The 13,436-nt window shown below is 34.7% G+C and overlaps 1 protein-coding gene across 5 annotated transcripts in view; it reads right to left on the reverse strand.

Annotated features, from left to right (window-relative positions):
- The window catches only part of LOC105340044 (phosphatidylinositol 4-phosphate 3-kinase C2 domain-containing subunit alpha), a 46,027-nt gene extending 39,519 nt beyond the window's left edge, over nt 1–6,508 (reverse strand). For 3 of the 5 annotated variants that reach the window (XM_034457671.2, XM_034457660.2, XM_034457674.2), the window contains exons 1-2: nt 6,399–6,508; nt 4,811–4,943 (exon numbers count right to left, since the gene is read on the reverse strand). In XM_034457671.2, the coding sequence (XP_034313562.2) occupies nt 4,811–4,914 (104 nt within the window). In that variant the 5' untranslated portion in view covers nt 4,915–4,943; nt 6,399–6,508. Of the gene's footprint in view, nt 1–4,810; nt 4,944–6,070; nt 6,277–6,398 lie in introns of those variants that run through there. The other 2 variants (XM_034457665.2, XM_066085808.1) reach the window with 2 other exon arrangements.
- Between the last annotated feature and the right edge of the window lie 6,928 nt (nt 6,509–13,436).

The raw sequence follows: 13,436 nt of genomic DNA on the forward strand, positions 1-13,436 counted from the left end.
ATGTACAGTACTGTACGAGGTATTTCTTTACAATCACAATCAAAAGAATTTTTTTCCCACGTTTGTGTATGAACCCTGGAAACTATTATTGCGTAGTAAAAAAGAAAACGAAACCGGGTAGAATGTAATATGACAGAATTTTTGTGAATTCTTCATGTCTGCGTTCGTGGGAATCACTGGTCTTGGGTGGAGAATAAATCAAATGCATTGTGTTTTTACAATTAATTTTCTGTTGGATGAAATAACGGTATTCTGGTGTCGTGTGTATATACAAAGGTGTGAAACCCGTGACTAAAACACAGCCTGGGGGCACATAGACTAGTGTACACTGTTACACTTCATTGCATTAACTGTGTTTTTAACAATACAACTTCTCTGCATAACGGCAGTCACTATTTAATTAATTAATGGAAAGAACACAAATTAAATATTTTATGTTTGGTATTTCGTTTTCTCATTCATAGCGATTACGGGGGATAACTCTATTTGAATATGAAACCACGTGTTGAGCTAATGGACGCCATTCCCCGTATTTACAAGTAGCTTTCAAAGTATAACTTGATTAAATGAGATTAAGCAATAAGGTATTAATAAAATATAAATGGTTTGGTAAAATATTATGCTTAGTTCTACCAGACAAAACCACGGAGGTTGGTGTTGCAATTAAATTTACACTATGTAAAATTACGATACATAACGATACACCGACGAAAACGGAAGAGACCAAACAGCCACAAAACACAGATGTATTTTTAAAAATTGCTTAAAATATATATGTTAAGCAAATTTAATAACTTTAATTACTCTTTTGACTTTCTACATTGATATTCTGAAAGTATATACTTAATACGATGACTTCCTTAATAAGCGGTCATACTTTCACTATAGTAATCATCGATTGAAAATCGGCTTATCCCCCAATTCGGCTAGTCTAAGGATTTTTCTTGAATTTTGTCTAAAAATTAGCAATTCGGCCTATGCCCCACATCGACATATGCCCCGAAAAATACGGTACTTAAAACAGCGCATTATACATTTTCCTCTCCATATGATGTGCACATGCATGGTGCATGACTTTGAGAAGTAGATATATTCTCTATGTTCTATATACAATTAAAATTAAGGGCCCTATTGAAAATAAGCTTGAATCTTGAAGCTTTCATGGGTTATCCTGGTATCATATTTCATATTAATATTATGTCCTTCAATCACCATTTCTTTCAAAATAGGACCATCTATTACTGATCCGATCTATACATGTACAAAATGTATCAGTATATCTATATGTATGATGACATTTATACCAAAAAAATGATAGATTAATCTATCTATCTATGCAATCGACATAATTATATCCAGGTTTTATTTTCATCCTTGTCAAACTGAGTGCTTCAATACATGACTATAATTATCACTATCGATATCTGCTAAAAAATATTGAGTGAGGCAAACCACCATCAGATGAATACATGTATCAACACAGTACTTACTGGTTTATGGACTTTAGTCCATCTTAAATAGTCCATATGTTAAACTTGGTTCTTGTACTATCACTGGGCATCACAGGAAAAGGAGTGTCATATGAGGGGTTTATTTTGACTATTTAAAATCAAATTTTGCCTTCACTGCATTTTCCCTATGTAGTTCACTTAATGCAATCGATCATTGCTCAGGTTATTTATAATCATTTTCATCCAAATGGAAACTTATTATTTTATTCTTCCTTGAATCTTTGAATAGCACAGCTCATCATACTTAAATGATACCGGTATTAGGATGTAGTTCCCTCTATGTTAAGAGTGCATGTGAATGAAGAGTCAATTGAAATTACATGTTAGATTACTGGGGCCAACTTGGGTGTAATAAAGAGCAAAATAAAAAAAAATCTTTATTTTTAAACAATTATCTGATAAGATTCTTAAACGTCTGTTGTCTTGTTATTTTTAAAGGCCATCTCAAAATAAGTGATCTACTATTTAAAATAGGAAATTGCATTTTTTTGCACTTCCAAGCATATAATTGGGTTACAATTATAGAAATTTTTCTTAAATAGTAATATTTTGTAATTTCATAATTATTTTTCCATATGTGTAAGAAATTTTACCATCTGGTTTAATAAAGATATCAAAATGCACCCAATTTCCATAATTTTATAGAGCTATAGATTTATGAAAAGAAAAAAAAAAGAGGCCCGTAGGCCACATTGCTCACCTGAACAACAGTTCCTTGTAACATTCTATTTTGAGCATATGCTATTTCCATTTTAAACTTTAAACCCCTTTCTGAGGCTCCAGTGTTGGTTCATGGTTTATGGTTGGCTTTAACAATTTTGAATCTACACTATTTGAGGATCCTTGCATAGTAATCTTGCAAACTGTAATGCTGTAGTTCTTGAGAAGAAATTCTTTAAACATTTTTCCATACATATTTCTATGTTAAACTTTGAACCTCTCTTGAAGCCCCAGTATTAGTCCGGTGGTAACAGCTTTATTAATAATTTAGAGTTATATTGTATTAGTTAAAGATACATGCAAAGTAATCTCACATATTGAAACATTGTATGGTAATTCTCCACAAGAAGACTTTTACACATTTTCCCTCTATATTTCTATGTTGAACTTTGAACCCCTTCAAGGGCCCCAGTATTAGATAGAGGGTCACAGCTTTTATAGTTTAGAATCTACACTATTTTAGGATGCTTACTTAGTAATCTGATTGAAGCATTGTAGTTCACAAGAAGAAGATTTTTGAACATTTGTCCTTTTTACTTCTATGTTAAAGGACTATATATGATAAGGGCCTAAAATGGCCCCCTAAAATGAACATCATCATTTTACTATCATTCTTTGTTTTCTTAGTACAGATATGTATGTGATGTGTTTACATAACATTCATTTTGGTTCAAGCGCCCACAATTTAGAAATACGACATTATAACGACAACCTTTTCCCGCCATTTATGCATTTTTAGCGTAACACAGCTTGTTTTCAAGCAGTTTTTCCTTCCGAAAACATAGAGCGCATTCTTGAACAAATAAAATATTTTAATCAGAGATGTACCTAGCCAGGACTAATAAGTGACAAAAAAATTTTCCTTGTTCAAGCATGCGCTCTATATTTCCCATTCGTAAATAGATAAGAAAAATGTCAATTTTTGGCTGATTTTGATTGAATTATAGAAATGGCGTCACATCTGACGTCATATACTGCCAGTGAGTGCAAATAAATCAAATAAATAGATGAAAAATATATTTTATATCAACTCTTCTAAAAAATTAGTTAACATTTTATTGCACCCGAAACACTTAAAAAATGACGAATTATGGGGGCCAAATTTAACTCTTATCATATATAGTTCTTTGAACCCCTCTTGGGGCTACAGTATTAGTCTGGGGGTCACAATTTCACCAATTAAGAATCTATAATAGTCATGGATGCTTGCATAGTAATCCCACAAACTGTTGCACTTAGTTCTTGAAAAGAAGATTTTCAAACATGTTCCGTTATATTTCTATTTTAACCTTGAACCCCGCCTGGGGCCCCAGTATTAGTCTGGGGGTCATGGCTTCCACAGTTTGAATCCTCACAAATTGAGGATGCTTGATTAATAATCTCAAAACTGTAGCATTTTAATTCTGTTTGTTTTAAGAAGTTGAAGCGTTTTTATCTAACATAAAAGATCAGTGTGTAATTCTTATTTTTCTCTCTCTCCATCTCTCTTTCTCCCCCTCTTCGTGCATTCTTGGGGGTCACGATTTTCACAATTCAGAATCTACAATTAAGGAGTATGCATAGTAATATCCAAAACTGTTGCATTGTAGTTCCTAAGAAGATTTTCAAAACATGTTTCCTATATTTGTTAAACTTCGAACCCCACATGGGGCCCCCATTTTTTTCCTGGGGTCACGATTTTTACCATTTAGAATTTTCAATATATTACCAGCTTTTGTGTAAATATTGGCATTTCTGGTGCAGTAGTTCTTCAGAAGAAGATCTTTTTACATTTTTCCTACGTATTTCTATGTTAAATTTTGAATCCTGCCTGGGGCCCCAGTTTTGGTTCTGGGGTCACAATTTTTACAATTTATAATCTTCACTATTTATATAAGCTTTAATGTAATTATTGGCATTTCAAGTGCAGTGGTTCTTAAGAAGATTTTATAAAATTTCCTATGTATTTCTATGTTAAACTTTGAACCCTGTCTGGGGCCCCAGTTTTAGTCCAGGGGTCACGATTTTTAATTAAATTTCGACAGTGGTTTTAGAGAAGAAGTAAAAAATGTGAATAGTTTCCTGACGGATGGACGGACAGACGGACGAAGGACAACAGGTGATCAGAAAAACACACTTAAACCTTTGGTTCAAGTGAGCTAAAAAGGAAGAAAAATAACTCCAAAAGTTTACATATTTCTGTGGGTAAAAATCCTGAAGCTTACACTTTCTACTTTTTATTTTGTGTCAATATTTTATGACCTACTCCTCCAAAGCTTTAGTTATCAGGATTTCAGGATTTATAACATAAAAGCAAAATGACAATGCTCACCAACCAGCTGAACAAGAAATCGTGATTAAAAAAAAAAAAGAACATTTTCTTAAAAAATCAACAACAAAATTTTACCAGTTTAATATTTGTGTTCAATTCCGCATATGATATGAAAACAATAACTTAATTTGGTATGATACACTGACAATATTTACAAGAATATGCAAAAATCATGTGCAATAACAATTAACCAAAATTGGCCACCTTTAATAATTAACCCTCACTAACATCAACAGATGACTTGAATCCTTGAGTTCTACAAGCTTACCTCTGATTATTTGGCTGAAGTGGGGCTCGAATGCCTTGTGTTTGGCCCTGGATCTGTTGAGGGTACCCAGTGCTATATGGCCCTGGGGGAGGGTTATACTGCATTCTGAAAATCTCAAATTAACCGCCTAAACCTGAAACATGCACAAAGAAAATATCCATCAGTTTGTCTTCATTTAAACAAAGTTTTGTTAGCATTTGTGTGCATATTCCTTTTTTAAAAGTTGTTTAGAGAGTAAATAAAAGAACAGCCACATATGGACACAGGATCCATATCCTTGCAAGTAGTCTGATGTCTTGATATTTTTTTATTCATAGTTGTGGTTGTTTATGTAAGAGTCTTGAAATTTAAACGTAATGATACTAATCACAAATTTGTATCATGATTTGACATGTAACAAAACATCCAAGTGATAGATTCTTAAAACTTTTACCGTAATTCAATGGGTTCATTTAGCATAAAAGAGCAACTTTATTGTTAATGACATATAAAAAGATAAGATTGAGGTCATATTCTAAGGAAACATATTGTACATATTGCCGTATATACTTGCAATGGTTTACTGTTGTGATTACAAAAGATTGACAAATAGAAGTGTCTGCTGTTTAGCTCAATGATTCTGACTCTGTCTACATGCCACACCGTTTACAAATATGTAATTACTTACATGTACTGGTCAAGCTAAGACCAATCAATTCTGGCCAAGGACCATTTTTTGCCAGCACAATAGTTCCATCATTTTTCGTATATATTTTAATGAGTTGATAAGATGACATAACAAATGGTACAATGGTAACAATCAAATCAATTGATTAATTTGAAGAAAAAAAACAAACGCTTGCTTTTCCGGTGATTATTTTTAGGGACTTGTCAACACTCGAACGTCACAGCTACTAGCAAAGCACATCAGTATATTCAAAAGTCGGCATAATAATAATAGTGTTGTGTTGTGCATGTACTATGCCTAAATAGTAGTCAGGGTTTGATACATAGAGCACTCGCCTCCGGCTCAACACAACACTATTATATAATTATAGATACATTAATTAAAACGTACTTAATGATCTATATATATAGCCCTGTATATTGGGGCCAATGGTGCTTGGGTCATCATCAAGATATATATGTGGTATGTATATATGTGTGTGTCTCCTGACTAGTGTTTTTTAAATCGACATTCTGAAAATATGTTTCTTTCAAGTTTATTCTAACGTTACTTCATTTATTTTGATCATGTGTCACACTCAGGTCTAAACTTACTTTCACTTTCAGCCAAGCAACGTTATGGAATATGGTGTTTTCGTCATACTTAACTTTAAGTTTGTCTTAACTTCTCAGTTTCTCATAATTGCAATTTCAAATGTCACTGAGCATGGGCATCAGTTTACGTCGTAGTATTTTAAAATCCTACCGACTACCAAAGGCTTTATTAATAATAAATAACAATTGTAACGTTACATGTACATGTAGATAAAATTAAATGTAATCTGGACTGACTGGAGTATTAACTCTGAGCACCTTTAAGCTAACTATTAAATCTAACTCAAAATTATAAACTTCTTCTACTACTAAACACAATTTTGTTTACCGTTAGGCCTATATATAATCCTCACAAAAACATCAGATTATCCTTACGTTTACTTTTGACATATCGTGCAGGATACTAAAACTACCCACTTCCGCCCTTTTCTGTTACGCCATTTTGTAAACAAGTTAAAATACTTATTCATTTTAAACCACGTGTATTGTACCTGTTTAAATCAGACACAAAGTTGGTATACTAATAATTTTATGAAGCTATCGGTGCACTATCACAATATTTTTTTTTTGTAAAATAAATGTCGTAAACTATTCGCGGTAATAGTAAAGGCGCGAAAATTTGAATCCATATTTTGCAACCTTGTAAATATTCAGTAAGGTTCTAGAACAATCACAAACTTATCCTTTGAAAAAGACTCACTGGCCACACTGCTCACCAAAGATCCCTTAATTTCTATAGATAAACTTAACACAAACTCACGGTACATAGGCGTCGGAACCGGGGGGGGGGGGGGGGGGGGCTTAGCCCCCCCCCCTTTTTTTTTTGCAAAGTTAGACCTAACCATTAGGCACAAAGCATCATAGAGGGTTCAGCCCCCCCCCCCCCCTCCCCAAATTTTACTCGCAGGAGAGATAATTGTTACTAAATACCATTTACCTTGAAAAGGTATATTAGCCCCCTTCGCTACCTTCATATCTCGAATGAATCCCCAAATAAAGCATTTTATTGTTTATATTAACATCTTTCTTTTAGCTAATTAATAAATTGATTATGAAAAGTAAGTAAAATTCACTAAATTACTGTTAATGTGCATAAGTATGTTAGCCAAAAGAAACAGCGAAATCGTCTCCTGTCAGACTTTGAGTCTGACATCATCATGATTATTTCGTGCAGTCAGATTTTTTTAGGTCACTATAGGTTTCGACCAATCAATAAACAGGGCTTGTCAATTTCAGTCCTGTCATTTTCTTGTCAGCTTCAGCCGCTGTAAATTTCGACCAATCGATAGACGGGGCGTACTGTAGATTTCAGTCTGGCTGTTTCTATACTCCTTTGAATGGCAAATGTGCGTGGTCTGGTGATGTCATCACAGTTCATGGATTGTTCATGGATATCAATATGTTTTACGGTGCAACCTTTGGGCGGGCGAGCGCAGCTTATGATTACTAAGTAACTAGTATACATATAATGATACGTATCACTATAATAAATTAATTTAAAAATTGTATGGTTTGACAAATGATGCAAGAAAGTACAAAAATTCGAATATAAATTAAATACAACATGTCTTCTTTTCATTATTCATAATTTTTACGCTGCAGTATATGTGCAATACTTCGAGTTTTTATTGATTTATGGCTTTGTGAGTGCTGGAGAACTAGTTTAAATTAATTAATCAGCTGACCATCACAGCTAGGTGTCTATTGTATATTTTGGCCAATGTTAATTTCTTTTCGTCTGTTGTTTTTGGCTTTTTCAAAGAGAGAGAGAGGGAGGAGGGGGGCTGCAATCCTTGTAACCCCCTCGGTATCCGCCATTGGGATTTTTACAGATGTAAATTTTGGGCTTTATTGGATTTGACCACGCTCCGACAAAAATTATCACCTCATAATACTCAAAGAACGATTCCTTATTTCTTATTAAGGACTTTTCTGACAATCTAAATGAACGATACAAACAGTTATTTTAGGAGATTTCTATGTGTCTTCACTAAAAACGTTAAGTACCCAAGAAATAGAAACTGATCGATAAATATCACTTGAGTGTTGATATATTTTGAACGATTCAAACCACGTATGATACACAATGTACATTTTACATTCGAGGGTCAATCCAAAAAATGGCTGTCTAGTGTCTATCATATATTTTCATAAAAGTCATCAGTTTACAGTAAAGAAAACCCTGAACGTCAGATGACGTTACTTATTCATTTTACCAAATAATTACAGATATTCTACTCTTACTCTCTCTCTCTCTCTCTCTCTCTCTCTCTCTCTCTCTCTCTCTCTCTCTCTCTCTCTCTCTCTCTCTCTCGGAATGTTTGATGTCCAAAATACAATTACCACCACCCCACAAAATGACCATTAAACACAAATTGATCATGTTCATATACTAGCAGAAAAAAGAAACTGCATTATTTAATATATGAAAAAACATTTAAAAATTACAATGAACAAATTTTATTTTTTGTTATACAGTTAACACTTGTATTCGTAACAACATCTCATAACACATTGATATCAACGTCGAATAACGTCAATTTCAGCACACTCGAAAGTCACTGTTATTTGAAATACGTGTGACCACCATTTGCGTTCGATCACGCATGCTTGACAGCGACGCCTCATTGTTCAGAAATACTTGAGAGATGTTGTTACAGATGTTGGTTAAAGCCTGGCCTAAATCAGCCAATGTCACTGGCTGATTTGGTAAACGGCGTAAACGTCTTTCCATTTCATCTCAGACGTGCTCGATCGGCGACAAATCGGGGGAAACGGCTGGCCAAGGCAAGACATCGACATTCTGTTGAACAAACAAGTCCCTGACTACACGTGCAACGTGTGGCCTTGCGTTGTCTTGCTACAGAGTGATGTGATTTTGATGTCTCTGTATGAAGGGTATCAACGTGTGGCCTTGCGTTGTCTTGCTGCAGAGTGATGTGATTTTGATGTCTCTGTATGAAGGGTATCACATGACGCTGAATAATTTCATCTCGATAGCGCACGCCGGTGAGATTTAAATTCCATTGACAATTTGTAGAGGGGTCCTTCCACGCTCTGATATTCCACCCCACACCATAACGCTACCTCCACCAAATTGTCGACGTTGCACAACACAAGCGTCCTGGTAACGCTCCCCAACGAGACGATACACCATACAACGGCCGTCACTGCTATCTAAATGAAATCTGGATTCATCAGTGAACAGAATATTGGCACAGTCCTGTATTCTGAATCGCAGATGTCGTGTGCACCACGCTAGTCTGCAGGCGATACGATGACGTTAAAGCAGTACTGGGCGCACCGCTGGACGTCTTGGTCTGATGTTTTGCTCGCGCAGACGATTACGCACAGCTCTTGGACTAATTGGTCGAAGCCCTGGAATGCTACGGGCAGTCAAACTTGCTGTCTGGAAACGATTTCTTAGATGCACAAGTCTAATGTGGTTGTCCCGTTGACATGACGTCACACGAGGTCGCCCAGAGCGCGGTCGATCCTGAGTGTTGCCAGATTGTTAAAAACGTCTCCATAATGACTGGATGGTGTTCCGATGAACTCCAAAGTGTCTTGCTACAGTATTTTGTGCCATTCCAGCTTGCAGCATCCCAACAGCACGGTTACGTTGGTTTTCGTTGAGTCGTAGCATGACATAGGGGTAAATTTTGTTGAAACTAAAGTGATTTCCTTAACAAAAAAAGTTTAAACAAATCCTTAACAGTTCTTATTCCAAACAGTATTGGACCGTAACACTCGTGCGTACAAATTCTTCAATAAACAACAGATGCTCACTAACCATGAAAAAGTCCTTGCACCCGGTTGTTTAAATTTTATAAATACAAACAATAGATATAGAAAAAATGATACTAAATTTTATAATGCACAGTTTCTTTTTTCCGCTAGTACATTGTATAGTTTTTATCGGCTTTTTCTTAAAGGTAAATCCATACAGTTTGTACTTCTCGTTGCGCTGTGACGTCCGGCGACGTCAACGTTTTTAGTTCATTTAAAGGGGGACTATCTGTCTTTAGTAACTGATTTTTGTTCAACAAAACACAAATAATACTGAAATCCCAAATTAAGTATTGTCATGATACTCTATGTACCAAATGCTTAATTTAGAGATATTACTTTCGACATTAAATGGTTTATTGTTGACATAATATGTACAGGGATTTTATTTGCCCGTGTTATTTGCGCCCTTTTACACTTGCAAACGGCTTCGTCCAGTCTTGAATTCGCCCAGATACAGTAATGCTAAAAGAGATATATAATTTGAGACATTGAAATTCGCAAGTCTTTAATTCGCACACCGACAACGAGAGTGAAAGGGGCAAACAAAAAAACGGGGGAGGGGGGAGGGGGCGAACATTTCCCTGCATACTGTCATAACAAATTTTGACTGTGTGCCGTGACACCATTTGTGCAGTATTAGATTCTACAAAAATTCTTAGAAATGAAGGAATATATCAACTTTTTTGATTTCAAATTGTTTGAAACTATTGCTAAATTATGTCTACCAGATTTAGTAATGATATGATGTTAAGTAAATAGCTAGGGTAAAAGTCTTCGTATTTTTTGACTGACCCTCGTATAGTATATCTAGATTTAATTTACCTTGATATCTACAAAACGTGTTCCGAACAAACCATGGCCAGGACCAAACATAGGTAATGACAGATTACAAAGCTCACCGAGACCAGGCATCACCCTTATGAGGTATCACCCTTATGAGACCACCTTTATCATATCATATGAAAATCATACTTTATGATCTTGGATATTCATGAATACGGTTTTGACAAATTATCGTATATCATATATTAAAAAATTGTATGATAATCATATGTTCATTTCATACGGTATTATAAGATACAATGTTTATCGATACAATAATATAAAATACGATATTGCATCCTGAGATACTTACAGTATTTATCATATAGTACTAACAATATAAAACTGTACTAAACAATGATGCAATATGATATTGTAACATATGATATGACATTGTATCGTGTTATACATCATTGTATTATATCACATAATTCAATATTATATCACATAATACATCCCAATATTGTAACATATGATATAAGTTTGAATAATATATTACAATATCATATTATACATTATCATGTGATATAATTATTTGTTATATTCAGTAGTACTATATTCTCACATATAACTCTATATAGACGAATAGTCAATAATTGTAATATAAGCTCGTCCGAAAAATATTGACCGGTCAATATATTTTTGATATTGGCCGACTAGGAATAATATCTGGCCCCGGTATGGAGGGTAATCGTGTTCAAAAATCCAGACATGTAAACTTGTAAATCCGAATATGTAATCGTGTTAGTGTGTAAGTCTGAGTATGAATATGTGTAATTCTAATCGTGTAACCTATAAAACTCAGGGATGAATACTTTAGAGTTGATTCCGCAGGCCTTCAGTCTAATTTTTCCTACAGATGCTAATTGCAGCTGTACAATTACCCTCCATAGCCCCGGGGCCATTAAACTTAGACGAGCTCACTTTTGATCTGTCTCACTTTTCCACTATATGTTCCTTTTGTAAAAGTCGGGCAATATTTCGTCCCTCGGGGGCTAATATAATCAATGTTGCCCTCAACCTCAGTCAATATTTGTATAATATCGTATCATATAATACAATATATACATATATTTTTAAATTTATATTGCAATATCATATGAAACAATATCATGTGATAAAATAATCTATAACACAATATCATATTATACAATATCATATCATATTAATATAAAATATTATAAATCATCATGATATAATATCATAATGTACAAAAATTTTATACAATATCATAAAGTATCATATAAATTTTTACAATATAATATATATGATATAATATTGTATCATATAAAACAATAGTGTATCATATCATACAATAATATATCATAGGAATCATGTTATATCATTTTAACAACAAACACATCTATGAAGAAGGTTTGAGTGAGGTAAGAAATTTTTAAGCATCTTTAATAATGGAGATCAGGCTCTACATCTGAAGCTACCTCTGCGATTCATTTATTTTATAGTGAAATCAACCATGCAAGTTTGAAATAGTACTATTATCTATAAAACCTGTGGCCTGTTCCAAAAAAACTAAACCTCATTCAGCATTCGAAACCTATGGCTCAGATTCAGCATTAATGCCTGTCAGGTGCATCAGTATCCATGCAAGTTTGGTAAAGTTAGGACCAGTAATAATTAGGATATAATCATTTCAGAGGCCACCTGCTCCAAAAACTTCAACCAGCTCCAAAAACCTTAATCTCCTCCACCATCCGAAACACATGGCTCTGATTCAGCATTCAAGCCTGTCTGGTGCATCAGACGAGTATTATATGCCGCATCATCCTTGTAAGTTTGGTGAAGTTAGGACCAGTAGTAACTTAGATATTGCTATCAAAGGGCACCTGCACCAAAAACTTTAACCTGCTCCAAAAACCTTAGCCTCCTCCAGCACATGGCTCAGTGGTCATGGGCGTTAGGCCAGTAACCGAAAGGTCGCTGGTTCAAACCCCGCTGTGGTCACTTGATGTGTGTTGTGCACTTAGACAAGGCACATTATCTACATTGTCTCAGTCCACCCAGCTGAAAATGGGTACCGGCTTACGCTGGGGGTTAACCTGCGATGGACTGGTGTCCCATCCAGGAGGAGTCTATGACTCTCATCTGCTTAGCACCATTGAAACCGGGGATAAGCACCGGCCTTATGTGCCTGCATGGCACGGAGAAGAATTTAACTTAACTTAACCTCCAGCATCTGAAAATCATGGCCCAGATTCAGCATCCAAGTCTTTCAAGTCCATAACTAGGTCCAGATGCATCATTTATGCAAGTTTGTTGAAGATAAATCAGTAATAACATATATACAAGACCTGCAACAAAAACTTTAACCAGGTCCGGACGCCGACGCCGGGGGTATAGCATAAGCTCCCCCCGACTTCGTCTCGGTGAGCAAAAAATGATACTTTTTTAGAATCTTAATTTATATATTTCAATCATGTGCTTCTTTATTTATATCTATATATGTAAAAATACATTTGAATTTCTTTCATTTGACAAAAAATTGTACACAATAAACCATTGCATTACATACTATAAAGTATATTATTTTTGTTGAATCTTATTTTGTCTTCCTTAACTGTCTCTTGCCATTTAAAACACAATGAAATATATTACCGGTATTGTGGGTGTTACCCCTTTTACGGACCTTTCAACATTTACAATAGAATAAATTATAGCTTGTGATTAATGGCGCTCTCGGCTCATACACAGAACTTATTCATAAATTCCAATTATGCAATTGAACGAAATG

The sequence above is a fragment of the Magallana gigas genome, chromosome 5, assembly GCF_963853765.1.
Source record: "Magallana gigas chromosome 5, xbMagGiga1.1, whole genome shotgun sequence".
In the NCBI taxonomy this organism is placed as follows: Eukaryota; Metazoa; Mollusca; class Bivalvia; order Ostreida; family Ostreidae; genus Magallana; species Magallana gigas.